We start from the raw sequence: 22751 nt of genomic DNA on the forward strand, positions 1-22751 counted from the left end.
TTATCATGGCCCTGACAGTTCCCCGAGAGGAAGAGTAGGGACTCTTCCTAACCAAACCAGGCAAAGAGATAGGGCCAGCTCTGGCCCAGCAGTGGCCAAAAATATGGGCAGAAGACAACCCTCCCGGATTGGCAGTCAATCAAGCTCCTGTACTCATAGAAGTTAAGCCAGAGGCCCAGCCAGTCAGGCAAAACCAGTATCCAGTCCCCAGAGAAGCCCTGGAAGGTATCTAGGTTCATCTTAAGCACCTGATGACTTCTGGAATTATAGTGCCTTGTCAGTCTCCATGAACACCCACCTCCTACCTGTTCCCAAGCCAGGGACCAAGGACTACAGGCCAGTAAAGGACTTGCAATTGGTCAATCAAGCCACAGTGACTTTACATCCAACAGTACCTAACCCGTACACATTGTTGGGGTTATTGCCAGCTAAGGACAGCTGGTTCACCTGCCTAGACCTGAAGGATGCCTTCTTTAGCATCCGATTAGCTCTGGAGAGCCAGAAACTGTTTGCCTTTCAGTGGGACGATCTGGGGTCAGGTGTCACCACTCACTACACTTGCACCCGGCTTCCCCAAGGGTTCAAGAACTCCCCCACCATCTTTGGGGAGGCACTGGCTCGAGAACTCCAAAAGTTTCCTGCCAGAGACCTAGGCTGCGTGTTGTTCCAGTATGTCGGCAACCTCCTGCTGGGACACCCCACGGCAGTCGAGTGTGCCAAAGGAACAGACGCCCTGCTCCGGCACCTGGAGGACTGTGGGTATAAGGTGTCCAAGAAGAAAGCTCAGATCTGCAGACAGCAGGTACGCTACCTGGGATTTACTATCTGACAGGGGGAGTGCAGCCTAGGATCAGAAAGAAAGCAGGTCATTTGCAATCTACTGGGGCCTAAGACCAGAAGGCAGCTGAGAGAATTATTAGGAGCTGTGGGGTTCTGCAGGTTATGGATCCCAAATTTTGCAGTATTGGCCAAACCTCTGGTACCAAGTTACAAAGGGGGATGACATGGAACCATTTGAATGGGGGTCCCAACAGCAACAGGCTTTTCATGAGTTAAAAGAAAAACTCATGTCAGCCCCAGCCCTGGGTCCACCTGACCTGACAAAGCCATTTACATTGTATGTGTCAGAAAGAAAAAAAAATAGCAGTCGGAGTTTTAACCCAAGACGTAAGGCCCTGGCTGAGGCCAGTGGCCTACCTCTCTAAACAGCTATACAGAGTTTCTAAAGGTTGGCCCCCATGTTTGAGGGCCTTAGCACCAACTGCCCTGCTAACACAAGAAGTGGATAAACTAACTCTTAGGCATAAAGGCCCCTCATGCAGTGGTGACTTTAATGAATACCAAAGGACATCACTGGCTGACAAATGCCAGACTAACCAAGTACCAAAGCCTGCTCTGTGAAAATCCCCGTATAACCATTGAAGTTTGTAACACTTTGAACCCCGCCACCTTGCTTCTGGTATCAGAGAGCCCAGTTGAACATAACTGTGTAGAGGTGTTGTACTAAGTTTATTCTAGCAGACCCGACCTCCGGGACAAACCTTGGACGTCTGTAGACTGGGAGCTGTATGTGGACGGAAGCAGCTTCATTAAGCCACAGGGAGAGATGTGCGCTGGATATGCAGTGGTAACCTTGGACACTGTTATTGAAGCCAAATCGCTGCCTCAGGGAACTTCAGCCCAGAAGGCTGAACTCATTGCTTTAACTCAGGCCTTAGAGCTAAGTGAAGGTAAGACTGTAAACATTTATACTGACTCTCGGTATGCCTTTTTAACCCTCCAAGTGCATAGGGCATTATACAAAGAAAAAGGCCTACTGAACTCAGGGGGAAAGGACATTTAGTATCAACAAGAAATTTTACAGTTATTAGAAGCAGTATGGAAGCCTCGGAGGGTGGCAGTAATGCATTGTAAAGGACATCAGTGAGTCACCACTTCTGTTGCCTTAGGGAATTCTCGAGCAGACTCTGAAGCTCGCAGAGCAGCATCCGCCCCCTACCAAGCATCAGTCACAGCCCCTCTGCTCTCTCAGGCACCGGATCTAGTGCCTACTTATTCTAAAGAGGAAAGAGACTTTTTCCAGGTAGAAGGGGGGCAAGTGATAAAGGAAGGATGGATCTGGTTACCAGACAGAAGAGTAGCCGTGCCACAGCTACTAGGGGCCGCAGTTGTGCTGGCTATTTATGAGACCACCCATCTAGGCCAAGAGTCACTTGAAAAGTTGTTAGGCTGGTACTTCTACATTTCATGTCTGTCAGCCCTTGCCAAAACAGTAACAGCAATGTGTCACCTGCCAGCAGCACAATGCTAGGCAGGGTCCAACCATGCTGCCCAGCATACAAGCTTATGGAGCAGCCCCCTTTGAAGATCTCCAAGTAGACTTCACTGAGATGCCCAAATGTGGAGGTAACAAGTATCTGCTGGTTCTAGTGTGTACATACTCTGGGTGGGTAGAGGCTTGTCCAACACGAACTGAGAAAGCTTGTGAAGTAACCCGTGTGCTTCTTTGAAATCTCATCCCTAGGTTTGGACTGCCCTTACAGATCGGCTCGGACAACGGGCCGGCATTTGTGGCTGACTTGGTACAGAAGACAGCAAAAGTATTGGGGATCACATGGAAACTGCATGCCACCTACCAACCTTGGAGTTCCAGAAAGGTGGAGTGAATGAATCGGACTATAAAAAATAGCTTAGGGAAACTGTGTCAAGAAACGGGATTAAAGTGGGTACAGGCTCTCCCCACGGTATTGTTTAAAATCAGGTGTACTCCTTCTAAAAGAACAGGATATTCCCCTTATGAGATATTGTATCATAGACCCCCTCCCATATTATGAGGACTTCCAGGCACTCCTCAGGAGCTAGGAGAAATTGAGCTGCAATGACAGCTACAGGCTTTGGGAAAAGTTACACAAACAATTTCAGCCTGGGTAAATGGGAGATGCCCCATTAGCTTATTCTCCCCAGTTTACGCTTTCTCCCCAGGTGATCGAGTGTGGATCAAAGACTGGAACACAGCCCCTTTGTGGCCACGGTGGAAAGGACCCCAGACCGTCATCCTGACCACTCCCACCACCATGAAGGTAGAAGGAATTCCGACATGGATCCACCACACCCACGTGAAACCCACAGCACCTGAGACCTGGGAGGTGAGACCAAGCCCGGACAATCCCTACAAAGTGACTCTGAAAAAGACAACAAGCCCTGCTCCAGTCACACCCGGAAGCTGACTGGTCTATGCACAGCCGAAGCATAAGGAAACTCATCGTGGGACTCATTTTTCTCAAAATTTGGACTTGTTCAATAAGAACTTCAGCTGATTTTCCCCACATGGAGGACTGTGCCCAGTGTATTCATCAGGTTACAGGGGTAGGGCAACAAGTTAAAATAACCTTTCTGTTTTATAGTTATTATGAATGTCTAGGAATTTTGAAAGGGACCTGCTTATATAATGCCACTCAGTATAATGGGTGTAGCCCAGGGAATGACCAACCTGATGTGTGTCACAACCCGTCTGAGCCTCCTATGACCACAGTTTTTGAAATAAGATTAAGAACTGAGGACTGGTGGGGACTCATGAAAGATACAAGTAATAACCAGAACAGAAGAAAAAGGAGTTCCCAAACAAGTCACCTTAAGATTTGATGCCTGTGCAGTCATTAATAGTAACAAGCTAGGGATGGGATGTGGTTCTCTCAGTCGGGAAAAAAAAAAAAAAGCTATATATGGCAGAAAATAAGTACATTTGTCATGAATTAGGACTATATGGTATTATTGAATGTAGTTATTGGTCCTATGTCATTCAGGCCACATGGAAAAGGATGAAAAAGACCCTGTTTGCCTACAAAAAGGAAAAAGTAATTCATCTTGCACCTCCGGTAACTGTAACCCATTAGAATTAATAATTACTAACCCCCAGGATCCCCACTGGAAGACAGGGGAAAATGTAAACCTAGGAACTGATGGAACTGGGCTTGACCCCCAAGTCAACCTTTTAATCCAAGGAAAGATCCACAAGCGCTCCCCCAACCAGTGTTCCAGACCTTTTATGATGAACTAAATGTGCCAATACCAGAACTCCCAGGGAAGACAAAAAATTTGTTCCTGCAGTTAGCAGAAAATATAGCCCATTCCCTCAACGTTACTTCCTGTTATGTATGCAGGGGAACTACTATGGGAGACCAATGGCTTTGGGAGGCCTGAGAATTAGTGCCCATGGATCCAGTTCCTAATATAATTCCAGTCCAGAAGGCCCACACTGGTAACTTTTGGGTCTTAAAAACCTCAATTATTGGGCAATACTGCCTAGCTAGAGAAGGAAGAGACTTCACCATCCCCGTAGGAAGCTCAATTGCCTAGGGCAAAAGCTGTATAACGGCACAACAAGACCAGTCTAAACTATATTGAGAAGAACCCATTTAGTAAGTTTACTAAGTTGCAAACCGTTTGGGCCCATCCAGAGTCTCACTGGGACTGGATGGCTCCAGCTAGACTATACTGGATATGTGGACATAGAGCCTATGCCAAGCTACCTGACCAATGGGCAGGCAGTTGTGTCACTGACACCATTAAGCCATCCTTTTTCCTGCTGCCCATAAAAACAGGTGATGAGCTCCTAGGCTTCCCTGTCTATGCTTCCTGAGAAAACAGAAGCATAGCGATAGGCAATTGGAAAGATGATGAGTGGTCCCGTGAAAGAATCATATAGTACTATGGGCCTGCCACATGGGCACAAGATGGTTCGTGGGGATACCGAACCTCCATTTACATGCTCAACCGGATTATATGGTTACAAGCTGTCTTAAAAATAATCACTAATGAAACTGGCAGAGCTTTGACTGTTCTAGCCTGGCAAGAAACCCAGATGAGAAATGCTATTTATCAAAATAGATTGGCCCTAGACTACTTGCTAGCAGCAGAAGGAGGGGTCTGTGGAAAATTCAACCTGACCAATTGCTGTCTGCATATAGATGACCAAAGGCAAGTACTCGAAAACATCGTCAAAGACATGACAAAGCTAGCACATATGCCTGTACAGGTTTGGCATGGATTTGATCCTGGGTCTGTATTTGGAAAATGGTTCCCAGCATTAGGAGGATTTAAAACTCTTATAATAGGAGTAATAACAGTAATAGGAACCTGCTTGTTGCTCCCCTGCTTGCTGCCTTTGCTCCTTCAAATAATGAGAAGCTTTGTCACTACTTTAATTCACCAAAATAGTTCAGCACAAGTGTACTACATGAATCACTATCGGTCTGTCTCGCAAAAAGACCTAGATAGTGAGGATGAATGTGAAAATTCCCACTAATAAGCGAGATTCTAAAAGGGGGGAATAAGGAAGGAGACCACCTCTCCCACTGTCTCCTATTTTACGAGAAAGCAAAAAGTTAAAAAAAGAAGCAGAAGTGAGATCAATGGCCAGATGGCTAAGTGCCAAGAACCAGGCCTGGTAGTTAAAGATCAACTCCTGACCTAACCGCTTGTGTTATCCATAGATTCCAGACATTGTATGAGGAAGACTTGTGAAACTTTCTGTTCTGTTCTGCTAGCCCCCATCACTGATGCATGTAGCTCTCAGTCACGTAGCCCCCACTTGTACAATGTATCATGACCCTTTCATGTGGACCCCTCAGAGTTGTAAGCTCTTAAAAGGGACAAGAATCTTTACTTTGGGGAGCTCAGATCTTGAGATGCGAGTCTACCAATGCTCCCAGCTGATTAAAGCCTCTTCCTTCATAAAACCGGTGTCTGAGAGGTTTTGTCTGCGACTGTTCCTGCTACACCTTAAGGTACTAAAAGCCACCAATGACAAACCCACAGCCAACATTATACTGAACAGGGAAAAGTTGAAAACATTCCCCCTGAGAACTGGAATAAGACAATGATGCCCACTCTCACCACTTCTATTCATCACAGTAATGGAAGTCCTAGCCAGGGCAATCAGACATGGGAAATAAATAAAGGGCATCCAAATCAGTAAAGAGGAAGTCAAACTGTCACTTTTTGCTGATGATATGATTGTATACCTAGAAAACCCTAAAGACTTATCCAAAAAGCTCCTAGATCTGATAAATGAATTCAGTAAAGTTTCAGGATACAAAATTAATGTACACAAATCAGTAGCACTGCTATACACCAACAGCGACCAAGCTGAGAATCAAATAAAGAAGTCAACCCTTTTAAAACAGCTGCAAATAAAATAAAATACTTAGGAATAAACCTAACAAAGGAGGTGAAAGACCTCTACAAGGAAAACTAAAAAACATCGCTGAAAGAAATCACAGATGACAAAAACAAATGGAAACACATCCCATGATCATAGATGAGTAGAATCAATACTGTGAAAATGACCATACCACCAAAAGCAATCTATAAATTCAATGCAATTCCCATAAAAATACCATCATCATTCTTCACAGAACTAGAAAAACCAATCCTAAAAGTCATATGGAATAAAAAAAAAAGAGCCTGCAAAGCCAAAGCAAGCCTAAGCAAAAAGAACAAATCTGGAGGCATCACATTACCCAAAGGCAAGCTATACTACAAGGATATAGTTGCCAAAACAGCATGGTACTGGTAGAAAAACAGGCAGGTTGACCAATGGAACAGACCAGAGAACCTGTAACAGCCAACTGATATTTGACAAAGCAAATGAAAACAAAGTGGGAAAAAGTGCTGAGATTCACCTATTTCAACAAACGGTGCTGGGATAATTGGCAAGCCACATGTAGAAAAATGAAACTGGATCCTCATCTCTCACCTTATAAAAAAATCAACTCAAGACAGATTAAAGACTTAAATTTAAGACCTGAAACCATAAAAATTCTAAAAAATAACACTGGAAAAACTCTTCTAGACATTGGTTTAGGTAGAGTTCATGACCAGGAACCCAAAAGCAAATGCAACAAAAACAAAAATAAATAGATGGAACTTAATTAAACTAAAAAGTTTCCATACAACAAAAGAAATAACAGAGTTAACAGACAACCCACAGAGTAGGAGAAAATCTGTATATATATATACACACACACACACACACACACACACACACATATATACACATATATATGGGTATATATAGATATAAATGTAATGCTCCATATATATATGTATATGATGAAATACTACTCAGCTATAAAAAGGAACAAAATAATGGCATTTGCAGCAACCTGGATGAAGTTGGAGACCATTACTCTAAGTGAAGTAACTCAGGAATGGAAAACCAAACACTGTATGTTCTCACTCATAAGTAGGAGCTAAGCTATGAGAATGTAAAGCCATAAGAATGATATAATGGACTCTGGGGACTCAGGGGGAAGTGTGGGATGGGGTTGAGGGATAAAAGACTACACATTGGGTACAGTGTACACTGCTCTGGTGATGGGGTCCACCAAAATCTCAGAAATCACCACTAAAGAACTTATCTATGTAAGCAAACACCACCTGTTTCCCAAAACCTATTGAATTAATAATAATTTTTCAAAACAAAGTTGAAATAACTTCCCCTAACCACAATGAAATCTGAAACTAGCATGAAGATGCACCAGTCTAAGACTATGCTGAAGTCCCAAGTTTACACATATTTATGTCTTTATGTAGGGCTTAGATAGAAAACTAAAACTAAAAGATAGTAAATAATGGAAGAGTGTGTGTGTGTTCAGCTACAGGAATAATTGTAACGCTCCATTTTATATATTTAATATTAATAGTACAGATGTACAGATACTTATTGGCATGCTATAGCAAATTTCTGAATTCATTTAACATGTGGCCAAATATCTATTATTTTTTTGTGTTCTTTCTTTTCTCTTTCTGACCTTTATAAAATGGAGCTCGTTTTTAGAAATATAGTTGTAAAATATCTCTAGCAAACACTGCCTCCAACACCAAGCCACCCACACTGAGGAACTTAAGTCCTGTGATGTTAATGAATGAGAATGTCTTTTCCTCCAAGATCAAGTGAATAATTTCGTATCCTGATTTAATTTTAAAAATCAACAACCAATATGTTCTTAAGAAAAGCAAAGCAGTCTCCATTTTTAAAAGGTTATATCTCATATTTATGACATACCATATTATCATTACATTAGCTTAATGGGAAAAAAGTGAACATAACAAATACTGGTATTTCATATTCACAAGTCAGGTACAAGCCAACATAGGGAATGAACCTTACTTTTATAATCTAATGTCAAACATTTGAACTATGATTTTTAAATTGTTATCCAATTAACTTACATTCTAATTAATATGCATGTAATTTGGTGGAGCCATAGGAATTATGAAAGAACTTCAACAATTAATAAGGATAAGAATCTTTTCACAGTGAATGAAAGAAACCTTTCCCACAACAACATCAAAGGAAAAGGACACCCTAAAATCATGAACTTTTTTCTACAGGGCTGATTATCCAGGGATAAAGGATTGACAAAAGATTGACTTTTGTCACTGAGCTTGTTAGAAAATGTGCAGATAAAGAAAATGTTATGTTAATAAATCAGGTGAGTGGTAGGGCAACTACCACTCCGATACACATAACTCTGAGACTGTGCTTTTGAGACACCACGTAACTCACACCACACACACAAAAAATTCTCTCCTTACTGAAATATATCAGATAAGCCTCTCTCTTTTTAGTTACTTCAGCTCTAATAAAGAGAAACAGGATTTTCCAAATCATTGGACAGAAAAATATTGAGCTGTCAGAAATGTTCCTGCTGAAACGTATTAGGATTCCTGGCTATACTGCTGAATTCGGTGAATGGGATAGTGAGGGGGGTTTATGAAGAGAATCTTGCCAATTCCCCTCATGTTATAGGGATACTAAAAATGGAAGACAAAAATGTACTTGAATACTTGTCATTATTTAAGGAACTAGAAAAGTCAGGAGGTTCCATAATTTAAGATCCCAATGATGAACTTTAGAGAATGTTTACATTTAAGTTAAATTAATGGAGTTATTTAAAGAGGTGCTAATGCTAAGGTAACTAAGAAGATTTTTCATTTAAAAATGTTGATATTGTGGTGGCCAGGCATAGTGGCTCACACCTGTAATCCCGGCACTTTTGGAGGCTGAGATGGGTGGATCACTTGAGTCCAAGAGTTTGAGACCAGCCTGGACAACACAGTGAAACCCCATCTCCACAAAAAATTAGCCAGGCATGTAGCATGCACCTGTAGTTCCAGCTACTTGGGAGACTCAGGTGAGAGGATCACCTGAGCCTGAGAGGCCAACGCTGCAGTGAGCTACAGTGAGTTATGATTGTGCCACTGCACTCCAGCCTGGGTAACAGAGTGAGACTGTCTCAAAAAAAGATGTTGATATTATGACTGAACATCTTCAGTATTAAGTATCTTGCATATTCCACTTAACCTTAGTCTACTCTGAAAAATCCTTATTTTACAAAACATAAAAATATGTTATATAAGCAGATGGAAAGGAGTTTTAACTCAAAACTCTCAAATAGATAGAAGAAAAATAACACATGGAGCCAAGAAACAAATGTGAAAAAAAAATCAGAAAACTATGTAACAACAACAAAAAAATCACAAAACAAATGTATTGGCTTCTGGCCAGGTGCGGTGGCTCATGCCTGTAATCCCAGTACTTTGGGAGGCTGAAGTGGGCGGACTGCCTGAGGTCAGGAGTTCAAGACCAGCCTGGCCAACATGGCAAAACCACAGGTCTACTAAAAATACAAAAAATTAGCCAGGCGTGGTGGTGCGAGCCTGTAATCTCAGCTACTCGGGAGGCTGAGGCAGGAGAATCACTTGAACTCGGGAGGCAGAGGTTGCAGTGAGCCGAGATTGTGCCACTGCACTCCAGCCTGGGTGACAGAGTGAGACTCTGTCTCAGAAGAAAAAAAAAAAAAATTATAGGTTTCTCAGAAAACATTAACAGAAAGTTACAAAAACAAAACTGAGTGTCTCAACTCTTCCCTTTTTATAAATTGCCTTGAATGGTAATATTTTTTCATTTCTTATAACAAAGCTTAATGGAATCAGTTAACCAACCCTCAACTAATATTACTATAAAAACAACTTTTGATAAAAGGTTAAATAAGGCATTCCCACTAAGATAAGAAGCAAGACAAGTATGTCTGTTCTTGCCATTTCTATTCAACTCTGTATTGTAGGATTTAGTAAGTGCAATAAAGAAAAAGCAGGCCAGGGGTGGTGGCTCATGCCTGTAATCCTACTACTTTGGGAGGCCAAGGTGGGAGGATTGCTTGAGGCCAGGGGTTCAAGACCAACCTGGCCAACAGAGCAAGATCCTGTCTCTATAAAAAAGAAAATTTAAAAAAAGGAAAAGCAATAAAAGGCATCAAGATCAGAAAGGAGAGCTGTCCTTATTAGTAGAGAACAATCATTTATGTAGATAATCCTATGAAATCTGCATAAAAGCTACCGAACTAATAATCGAGTGTAAGATTGTAGAGTTTAAAGCCAATACATGAAAAGAAAAAAAAAATCAATCAGCTTTTTACAGACTAGCAACTACCATTAAACAATCAGAAATTAAAATCAAATCCTGCCCAAATGTCAGGGTGAGTAAAAAAAAATTTAAAAGAAAACTTTTATAATAGCATAAAAAATACAAAATAGATAAATTTTCTTGAAAAATGTCTAAGACCGATATACAGAAAGCAACGAAATATTGCTGAGAGACCTAAATAACTAGAGAGCGATGTGGCCTTAATGAATTGGAATATTCGATACTGTTAAAATTTCAGTTCTCTGCAAACTGATCTATACATTCAACACAATCCCAATCACAATCTGAACAGGAATTTTTATAGAAACTGACAAGATGATTATAAAAATTCATATGGAAATGAAAGGAACCTAGATTAGCCAAACAACATAGAAAAAGGATTTATAGTACTTGACTTCATGATTTGTTATAAAGCTACAGTAATCAATATAGTGTGGTTATTGGTAGAAGAATAAACACATAGGTCAATGGAATGGAAGAGTCCAGAAATAGATTCACACATATACGGATCAACTGATTTTCAACAAAGCTGTAAGGTCTTTATTCTTCTTGAAAGTGGTTTTGGAACATCTATATATCCACATGTCTGGAAAAAAAATATATTTGAGAGTAACATTCTGGAAAAAAAAAAGATGAAAAAGAAAAAGAACATCAATCCATACTTGATCCTTCCATAAAAATTACCTCAAATGGACAATAAACCTAAATGTAAAACTTAAAAGTATAAAACTTCTAGCAGAATACATAGGAGAAAAATCTTTGTGACTTTGGGTTAGGAAAATATTTCTTAGATACAACAACAAAAGCATGAGCCATGAAAGAAAAATCAACTGAACTTCATCAATACTAGGAACTGCTCTTTGAGGACGCTGTTAAGAGATGAAAAGACAACCTACAGCTGGGAGAAAATAACTGCAAATCACAAATCTGATAAAGGACTTATATCCAGAAGATATAAAAAATGTTCAAAACTCAGTAAGAAAACAAAAAACCCAATTTTAAAATAACAAGATTTGAAGAAATACTTCACTAGACAAGATTTGAACATCCATTTCACTAGATTCAGATGGGGAAAAAGTACATGAAAATAATCTCAGTCATTACGGAAATGTAATACAACTACCACGTGACCCAGCCATTCCCCTCCTAGATATTTACCCAAGAGAAAGAAAAGCGTAAGTCTATGCAAAACTCGTACACAAATGCTCACAGCAGCTTTATTTATAATAAATAATAAGCTATTACTTATAATAAGTAATAGCCCAAAACTAGAAACAACACAAATGCCCATCAGCAGGTGAAAGGATAATCAAACTGTGCTATAGCCATAGAATGGAAACTACTAATGGCAAAAAAACACAATTACTTTTACACCAACCTGATACTTGGCAATAAAAAATAATAAACTAGTGATAAGTGCAATAATGTGGACGAATCTCAAAATAATTATGCTGAGTGAACGAAGGCAAAAAAGAGAGAAAGTGAATATACACTATATGATTTCACTTATATAAAGCTCTAGAAAATGCAAATTAATCTATAATAACAAAAATTAGATTAGTGGTTGCCTGGAGACCAGGAAAAAAAAAAGGAAGGGCAGGAGAAGGAAATTTCAAAGGGGCACAGGGAAACTTTTTGAAGTGATGAATGTTAATTATCTTGATTGCAGTGATGGTTTCACAACTACAAGCATGTCATAATTTATCAAATTGTACAGTTTATCGTTTTTCAATTAGATCTCAATAAAGCTGTTAAAAACATTTTTGTTTTTCAAGGCAGAGTCTCACTCTGTCGCCCAGGCTGGAGTGCAGCGGTGTGATCATGGCTCATTGCAACCTTGACCTCCCAGGTTCAGGCGATCCTCTTGCCTCAGCCTTCCAAGAAGCTGGGACAACTGCCATGCCCAGCGAAATTTTTTTTTTACTATTTTGTAGAGATGAGGTTTCACTATGTTGCCCAGGCTCGTCTCGAACTTCTGGGCTCAAGCAATCTTCCAGCCCTGACCCTCCCACCTAGGCCTCACAAAGCACTGGGAGTGCAGGCATGAGCCACCGTACCTGACTTGTAAACATTTTTTTAATGGCAAAAGGGATGATCTCAAAGATTAATCTCTAAATGTACTCTTCTAAATGAAGCACTGAACTGTTTCGGTCAAAGTCAATTTTACTATGGCAAGAATATTAAAATAATCAATTCCTTTGAAAAGCTGAGAGATTTCTTCAGCAGAAATATGCGAAAGCTAACAAAATTATCACTTCACATTCACTTTTTTTTTTTTGAGACAGGGTCTCACTCTGTCGCCCGGGCTGGAGTACAGTGGTGTGATCACGGCTCACTGCAGCCTCAAACTCCTGGGCTCAAGTGATCTTCCCACCTCAGCCTCCAGAGGAGCTGGGACTATAGGCACATGCCACTGAACTTGGCTAATTACAAAAAAATTTTTTTTTTGTAGAGACAGGGTTCCCAGCATGGTCTCAACCTCCTGGGCTCAAGCGATCCACATGTCTTGGCCTCCCAAAGTGCTGGGACAAAATATTTTTATATGTTGATTATTATTAGCAAGTTTTTGATGGATTCTAGATAAGACAACATCCAGGAAAGGTACACTGAAAATGAACAAACATACCTTGATTTGTGCAAAGGGTCTTTCATAACCTCCAACATACAGAAGGCCAACATTTTGAGGAAGTAACCTACAAAGAAAAAAAAGCATTATTTATAAAATACTCCTTCTTATGAGTAAGGTTGTATAATTATCAAAATTTGAATAATAGATATAATACAGATACACTATAAAATATATTAGATGGATGCTGTGAGAAAAGTAATAACTCTGTAATTATTCTTGTCTTTCACACTATGAGATAGTAACCAGAAAATACATAATTTTATATTTCAGAAAATAATGGAAGCCAAGTGTGGTTGTGTGTGCCTATAGTCCTAGTTACTCGACAGACTGAAGCAGGAGGATTGCTTGACTCCAGGAGTCCAAGGTTGTAGTGTGCTATGACTGCACCTGTGAATAGCCACTCCCTTTAGTATGGGCAATATAACGAGACCCCGTCTCAAATAATAATAATAATCAGTAAAATGTTGAGAATGAAAACTTAAATGTAGAACACTCTAATATATTAGTAATTCTAACAAAATTACAGAGGGCCCTTGAATAACACAAGTTTGAACAGCATGAGTCCACTTATACAGGGATAGTTTTTCAATAAAAGTTACACTGAGTGTGCCTGCCTCTCCTGCCTCCCCTTCCACCTCTTCTGCCTCTGCCACCACCAAGACAGCAAGACTAACCCCTCTTCCTCCTCCTTCTCAGCCTACTCAATGTGAAGATAACAAGGATGAAGACCTGTATGATGATGCACCACCACTATGCACTGTACAGGAGATAATATAAACCTAAATATATCAGTACCAAAATCTAACAGGAAAACCTGACAAATACCTGTAACCTTAACAAAAGGTACCCTCCAATAAGAGGTATAACAGAGAAACTCACCATTGGAAAGCAGTGGAATAAAGGTATTTGCTATGAAGGGATCTGGAAAAGTTTGAATAGATGGGATTTGGGATTAACCTCAAAGCGTGGGTAACACAAAGGGAGAAACTTAAACAATGTCCTGAGAAAAAGATTTGAGATAAAGAGGGTACAAGTATGGACGGAGTAAGGAATAATTTAGTTGGAGATGAGAACTCAAAAGAAGTTTCGAATTAATCATGAAGAATTTCAAATGGCATATATTTTATTTTGTAAGCAATATGGAGTCATATTAAAAGATGTGCTTACTTCTTATAAAACAATAAACATGAAAATAAAAATCAAACCAAATAGAGGTCTAATATAAAAAAAACGGTAATGGTTATGGTCTCTGCATTATCCCTTCCTTCTTACTCCCACAGTTCTAATATGCCCATCACTCTTAAATGCAATGAAACATTGTGAATGAAGAAATACTATCATTATAACTGTGCTTGTGGAGTATGTAGGGAACTGGTAGTGGCACAGGGTATAGGAAGGACATAATTAAATATTCTTTTTTTTTTTTTTTTTTTTTTTGAGACGGAGTCTCGCTCTGTCGCCCAGGCTGGAGTGCAGTGGCGCGATCTCGGCTCACTGCAAGCTCTGCCTCCTGGGTTCACACCATTCTCCTGCCTCAGCCTCCCGAGTAGCTGGGACTACAGGTGCATGCCACCACGCCTGGCTAATTTTTTGTATTTTTTAGTAGAGGCGGGGTTTCACCATGTTAGCCAGGATGGTCTCGATCTCCTGACCTTGTGATCCACCTGCCTCAGCTTCCCAAAGTGCTGGGATTACAGGTGTGAGCCACCGTGCCGGCCCATAATTAAATATTCTTGTGTTTAACCGACCTAAATGTAGATATATCTCATCTTTCTTTTATCACAAATCTTTACATAATGGACATTGTGAATAAATGGATACAACTCCATTCTGAACATGATTACACATAAAGAAGAAAAAAACTGCCCATATTCCTTGCCCAGAGGAACTATGCAACATCACTTCTCAGAGTCTCAACATTAAAAGTTAATGGCCTTTTAACATAATAGAATTCTAATGATCTCTAGGATGGCTATAAATTCTATTGCATGAATCTGAGAATGGAACGCTGTGTGGTATCTAGAGTCAAAACAAAAAAACTAAACAACAACTGCAAACTCAAAACAATCAAAAAGTTCTCGGCATGCCGTATTGATATAATCATAGAAAATTAGAACACAAGATTATTGTAACCATCTCTTTTAAATTCTGTTAGTGATTTCAAAACCCTACTTCAACAATTCCAGGATATACATTTATTTATAATTTAACTTCTCTGAAATTGAAATGTCTGTGATGCTAGGTGGTATAATAATAATAACCAGGTGATTGTTGTGAGGTAGTTGTGTGATTACCCTTCACTGACGTGGTCTACTAAGACCATGAAAGCAGTCTCAAAGCAATTTAGATTCTATGAAATAAGGTAGATATTTAGCTCCTGGGAATATCCCCTGTCCCCTATGTTCTACAAGAGCCTATAGGCCAGGCGTCGTGGCTCACACCTGTAATCCCAGCACTTTGGGAAGCCAAGGAGGGGGGATCACCTGAGGTAGGGAGTTTGAGACCAGCCTGACCAACGTGGAGAAACCCCGTCTCTACTAAAAATACAAAAATTAGCCGGGCATGGTGGCGCATGCTTATAATCCCAACTACTCAGGAGGCTTAGGCAGAAGAATCACTTGAACTCAGGAGGCAGAGGCTGCAGTGAGCCGAGATCACGCCATTGCACTCCAGCCTGGGCAACAAGAGCGAAACTCTATCTCAAAAAAAAAAAAAAAAAAAAAAAAGCCTACGAAGTATTAAACGGTCACTAAGAGAATATTAATAGCTGCTAAATACAATTCTGAATTAAGCCAACTTAGCAAAAAGTTTTTCTTACATTTGGAATGTTAGTGATGACATCATAATTTGAAACATATTGTTGATGGTTACAAACACGACTAAAGGCATTTGTTTAGTAGATTCAAATAGGAAACATAGGAAATGTCCCCTAATCTAAGACATGGAGAATTTCTTAGCCCATCATTTGACAAATAAGAAATTAACCAACAAAACTTTAAATCGCTCCCAAATCATTGCTGGTATCATAAATTGAATGTTAGTTATATATAGCAGTAGTTTAATTTATTTCCTATATAACAAATGTTCACAGAAAGCTTGATAAAATCTCCTTTAGCAGCAGGAACAGCCACTGTTCATACAAATAGATGCTAGAAAAGGGAAAGAATAAAAGCTGCCTGACATTTAAAAATCAATATGCCTCTAAATTACTATGCATATGCATTTCAGGAAGTTTGCCAATATACTATTTAGTGTGTCCCTCCCTCCAATTTGCCTAATAACTACCTTTCCCTAAATAAGAAATTTCCTAAATATATCAGTTGGCACATATATATGTATGTATATTTCACTTTTAAAAAACACTGTTCTTCCTTATTCATATACTTCTTTCTTATTCATTATCCCTTACCATATATTATATTACCACCTTCGTTTGAGTGGATTTTAACATGTGTCATAATTTAACGGCCTGCTATGTATAAGATAATACTTTGAGAACACAAATTCTCACTTTTAAAATGGATTTCTTTAAATATTTTTACCTTTCAAAAATTATTTTAACAAATTGTATACATAATTATTGTCAAGTAATATGTACCATTTCATCATGTACGGTGCTTATATACAATATAACAATCACACATTTTAAATCCCCAGAGTAAAGCATTAATTCAGCACTAATAAACACATTTATATGTATATTTTAAAATAGAAACCCTGACTCACTTGGTACCAGGTCATTGTTTTGCCCTTAAGTTAGGCGAACATTACCATAACCTTTATAAAAATGCTAACAACTCTAAGATATTTGCTTGCAACTAAATACTTCTATACTGTGGCTACCAAAGAGGATGTTTTGGGAAGTAGCAATAAGGAGGTACTGTTGGACAAAAACAATCTATTACAGCTTTAGAAGTTAAGAATAGGCAAGACTAATATCCATTTTGCTTTCAATTTTCCAAACACAAACATTAACCAATATCTATTCTGAAAAGAAAGCCCCAGAATTGTTTCCAGAAAAGTTTCTCATAAAAGAAAGTAAAACTTGTCAGGTAATAGAATAAACATTTAAAAGAACTTCATTCACCCAATACTGATGATACATCAAACACAGAAAAACTGCTTTAAAAGTAAATTGAGTCTGTAATTATTTCAAATTAAAAGTTTAAAAGGAGCAAGGGATTCTTTCTAAAAATAAGCTAAATAACTCAAAATTAACTGTTCTATCTACAAGCCATAACTATAGTACCCGTTATTAGATACATATTTTAAACTGCAACAAAATACCTTGAAACAACTTATAAGCACCTTGAATACTGACTTACATAAAATTCCACTGCTTAGCAACTTATCCAAAGACCAGACTACATCCAATACATCTACTATTAGAAAACAAATAACCAAACAAATAGAAAGCAAATACACTGAATATAGGATCAGTAGTGCCGTCTTGAACTTAAGAAAATGCACATCATTGATAAGATCTACATTACTCTTTGAATCTTCTAGTGGGATGTAAATTTAAAAAGTGTATTCCATAAAGCAAATTTTTTTTTCCTTTTTTAAAATTTCCAACTTATATTTTAAGTTCAGGGGTATGTGTGCAGGATGTGCAAGTTTGTTACATCAGTACACATGTGCCATGATGGTGTGCTGCAAAGATCATCCCATCACCCAGGTATTAAGCCCAGCATCCACTAGCTATTCTTCCTGATCCTCTCCTTCCTCCCACGTAAAGCAAATTTTGAACAAATAAAATAATGCAGATCATAGCCTCAGAACATAACTCAGCTAGAAATCAATAACATATAAGTAACCAGAAAAATCCCCATGTCTGTAAAGACAGAAGTATACTTATAAATAACCCATAGGTCGGAGGTAAAATCATAATTGAAATTATGAAATGTCTTCAACTGAATAGCAAAATAACAATATATCAAAACTTGTAGGTTGCAGTTAAATCCAACTTATAAAGAAATTTACAATCCGAAATATATATATGAAAAAGAAGAAATGCTTTATAGAAATTGATGAGTTAAGTATCCACCTCAAGAAATTAGAAAAATAACAGTAAATGAAATCCAACAAAAATATAAGCAAAGAAGTAACAATTAGCAGAAATTCATGAAATGGAAAACACACTGGAAAGGATCAAAAACACTAAAAACGATTCCTTCTAAGATAATAATTGAATTGATTCTGAATGAGGCTGACAGAGAAAACACACAAATAGTAGTACAAAGAAAAAAGAAAACAGCCTAAATGTAGTAATAAATAATAAGAGGATATTATAAATACTTTTATCCCAACAAGTTTCAAAAGTCAGAATAGAGAAGCTCCTAGAAAAATATAATGCACTAAAACTGACACAAGAAAAAAATAGAAAATCTTAGATGTCTCCCACAAACAATTTTAAATTACTCCACAAAGCAAGCAAAAGGTCTGGCAAATTCACCAGCAAATTCTATCAAAATTAATTCTAATTACATACAAATTTTTCCAGAAAATAGAAAAGAATATTTCCCAATTCATTTTATAAAGTTAGCATAACTTTGACATGGACACAAAATGCAATGTGGATTCAGAGAGAATAAGAAAACAAGCCACAGATTGGGAAAAAAATATTTTCAAACGACATAGTGAAACATAAGTTTCATCCAAAATATAAAACAAACTATTAAAACTTAACAGTAAGAAAATAAACAAGTTTGCTTGGCACAGTTGCTCATGCCTGTAATCCCAGCACTCTGGGAGGACAAGATTGGAGGGTCACTTGAGGCCAAGAGTTCCAGACCAGCCTGGGCAACATAGCAAGACTTCATCTCTACAAAAACTATAAAAATTAGCTGGGCACGGTGGCATGTGTCTGTAGTCCCAGCTACTCAGGAAGCTGATGCAGGAGGATCTCATGAGTCCATGAGTTAAAGGTTACAGTGAGTCATGAACGCACCACTGTACTCCAGCCTGAGTGACAGCAAGAACCCGTCTCTAAAAACAAAACTTTAGAAAAAGAAAAAAAAAAATCTGATTTAAAAATGAGCAAAAGACTGGAACAGACACCTCACAAAAGAAGATATGCAGATAGCAAGTGGTTATATGAAAAGATGCTCAAGTCTCATATGTCATTAGGGAAATACAAACTGAAGTAACAGTAAGATACTACAACACACCTATGAGAATGGCCAAAATCCAGAACACTGACACCACCAATGCCGGCAAGGATGTGGAGCAACAGGAACTCGCAAGCATTGCTGGTGGGAATGCAAAATAGTATAGCCCCTTTGGAAGACAGTTTAGTGGTTTCTTACAAAACTGAATATACCCTTACCACATGACCAGTAATCATATTCCTTGGTATTTACTCAAATAAACTGAAAATTTATGTCCATACAAAAAACCTGCACATGGGTGTTTATAGCAGCTTTATTCATTGTTGCCAAAACTTGGAAGCAACCAAGATGTCCTTAAATAGGTGAAAATAAATGATGGTACGTACAGGCAATGCAATATCATTCAATGCCAGAAATAAATGAGCTATCAAGCCATGAAAAGACACGGAGGAAAGTAAAAGTATAAGAAGTCAATCTTAAAAGCCTAAATATTGTATGATCCAACTATATGATATTCTGAGAAAGGCAAAAGGATTTTTTTAAGGCAGTGAAACCACTCTGTATGATACTATAATGCTAGATATATGTCATTATACATTTGTAAAAACACCACCAAGAGTAAACCTTAATGCAAAATACAGACTTTAGTGATAATTACATGTCAACATAGGTTCATCAACTCTAATAAATGTAGCACTCTGATGCAGAGCACTGATAGTAGGGGAGGGCAATGCATGTGTGGGGCAGGTAGTATATGAGAACTGTCTGTACTTTCTGCTTAAGTTTTGCTATGAACCTAAAACTGCTCTAAAAGATAAAGTCTATTTAAAGAAAGAAATGAAGTATGAAGCTACAGAAAGACAGGGAAGAAATCTAAATGAATATCACTAAGTGAATGAAGCCAATCTAAAAAGACTGCATACTATATGATTCTAGCTATATGACATTCGGAAGAGGCAAAACTATAGCGGCAAGATCAGTGATTGCCAGGAGATCGGAGGAGGAAAAAAGGAACAAATAGGTGTTGCACAGGAAATTTTCAGAGCAGAAAACAAGTCTGTATGATACTGTAATGGTTGATATCATCTGTACATTATGAATCTGTCTAAATCCATAGCACTATAAAACACAGCTAAACCCAATGGAAACTATGGACTTTAGTTAATAATATAACCAATTTGTTCATCAATTGTAACAAATGTACCATACTAGTGCAACATGATAAGAGAAACTGTATGCCGAAAGAGAAAGGGTATCTAGGAAATCTCTGCACTTCAATTTTCCATAAATGTGGAAAAAGACCTATGAAAATGTCACTAATTTTTTTACAAAATGCAATGTTGACAGTATAAGAAAGGAAACATATAATATGGGCCAACTGCAGAGAGGAGAGGGGAGAAGTGGGGAGGATGAGGAGGGAAAAGGAGGAAAGAGGGAAGGGAAGGGGAAAGGGAAGAAAAAAGCAAAGAAAACCATCAAATTGGGTTTATTCTAAAAATCATTTAATATTAAATAATTCACCATTGTAATTACCTGAGAAACAGGATGGGGGGAAAGACTACATTGTTATAATGGCAGAAAAGGTATTTGAAAAAACTAAACACCCTTGTATAAGTACTCTCAGCAAACAAGGAAGAGAAGCTAACTTTTTCAATTTTATCTAAATGATCTAAGTAAATAAATAAATCAAACCCTACAGGAAACACACTTAATGGGGAAATTTTTAAATTTTAGATGGAGAAGAATGCAAAAATACCTTCTATCACCATTTTTGTTTAACAATGTACTAGAGGTCCTAGCCAGTGTATTAAGGCAAGGAAAAACATGATCTAAGGTTTAGAGGCAAAAAAGCTCACATTATTCATAAACATAATATATATACATATGTATTCCCCCTAAAATGCAGAAAAATTATTAGGATTAATCAGTGAATTTATAATAAGATTCCTGGATACTAGATCAATTAGAGAAAAATAGCAGTTGTATTACCAGCAACATGCAGTTAAAAAATGAAACTATGGATGATCCAATTCAAAATGAAATGACAAAAAATATTTTTAATCTAGGAATAAAACTAACAAAAGAAGTGAAAGGCCTTAATTAATAAAAGTATCAAACATTATTGCAAGAAATTTAAGAAAACCTAAGTAAATGAAAGAATACAACATGTTCATAGGTAGGAAATCACAACACTGTTACCACATAAAATGTTCACAACCTGATTTATATATGAAATGCAATCTAAAAACTCCTGACAGAATTTGTATGAGAAACTTCATAAGCTCATTTGAAAATATATGAGGAAAAGCAAAACAAGAAAAATATTAAAAATTATCCTAAAGAAGAACATAGTAGGAGGACTTGCTTACTAGATATCAAGACTTCTTCTCATGAAGCTTTAGCAGTAACGAAAATGTGACTGACGTAAGGACAAACAAGTACGTTGGTAGAATAGAACAGAGAACCTAGAAACAGACCTATAGATAGGCACTGAATTTGTAACAAAGGTGGCACTGCAGAGCAGAAGTGAAAGGATAATCTTTCTAATAAATAGTGCAGGGATAACTGGCTATCCACACAGATGAAAATATGCCATATAGGAAAATACTGGTATATCTGTCTACATTAAAATTAATAATTTATGTTTATCAAGAGATAGACTAAGATCCAAACTCTGCACAAGTCACAAGAATAAACTCCAAATGGATTGGGAATCTAAGTACAAAAAAAGGAGAAACCTTACAAGTATTAAAAGAAAACCTGAGTAAATTCCTCTTCAATCTTGATATGACAAGGAAATAGAGAAAATGTTGGTAAATCATACTATGTAAATTGTTTTTAAATGGCATGGCAAAAAAACACCATAAACAAAGTCAAAAGATAACTGACAAACTGGGAGAAAATATGTGTAACATATACCACAGAAAAGGGACTACTAACTTTAATATATAAAGAACTCTTAAACATTGAGGAGAAATGGGAAAAACACATTAAAAAGATAATTCAAAAATATAAAACATGGACATTAAGCATATGTAAAAATATTCAAACTCACTTGTAACTAGAAAAATGCAAATTAAAACAACACTGAGATACAATTCCCACTTACCAGATCGGCAAAATTAAAATGTATGGACAACACATTCTGCTGGCCAGGCTGTGGAAAACAGACACTCTCATATACTACTATTGGAAATGCAAACTAGTATAACCCGTCTGGAGAGAAATTTGGCAAAACTACACATGCACTTAGCTTTTGACCCAGTAATCCTCCTTCTGACAATGTCCTTGAAGATGTACCTCCAAAAACTAAAACATACATATGCACAAGGCTATTTACTGCAGCACTGTTGGCAGTTGCAAAATGTTAAGGACAACCCAAACGCTCAGACATAGCAGAGTGGTTAAATAAGTTATGGTTAAATCCACACAGTGGAATAATACGCAGTGGTAAAAAATGAGGACAATCTCTACTTACCAATAGGAAATGATTTCCAGGATATATTTACTGTGTTAAGTG

General features: G+C 37.9%; 1 protein-coding gene across 2 annotated transcripts in view; it reads right to left on the reverse strand.

The window, feature by feature from the left end:
- RNGTT (RNA guanylyltransferase and 5'-phosphatase) overlaps positions 1–22751 on the reverse strand; it is a 369800-nt gene that overhangs the window by 63608 nt on the left and 283441 nt on the right. For both annotated transcript variants that reach the window (XM_055258453.2, XM_055258464.2), the window contains one exon: positions 13119–13185. In XM_055258453.2, the coding sequence (XP_055114428.1) occupies positions 13119–13185 (67 nt within the window). The remainder of the gene's footprint in view (positions 1–13118; positions 13186–22751) is intronic.

Source organism: Symphalangus syndactylus, chromosome 2 (genome assembly GCF_028878055.3).
Source record: "Symphalangus syndactylus isolate Jambi chromosome 2, NHGRI_mSymSyn1-v2.1_pri, whole genome shotgun sequence".
NCBI classification, from domain to species: domain Eukaryota; kingdom Metazoa; phylum Chordata; class Mammalia; order Primates; family Hylobatidae; genus Symphalangus; species Symphalangus syndactylus.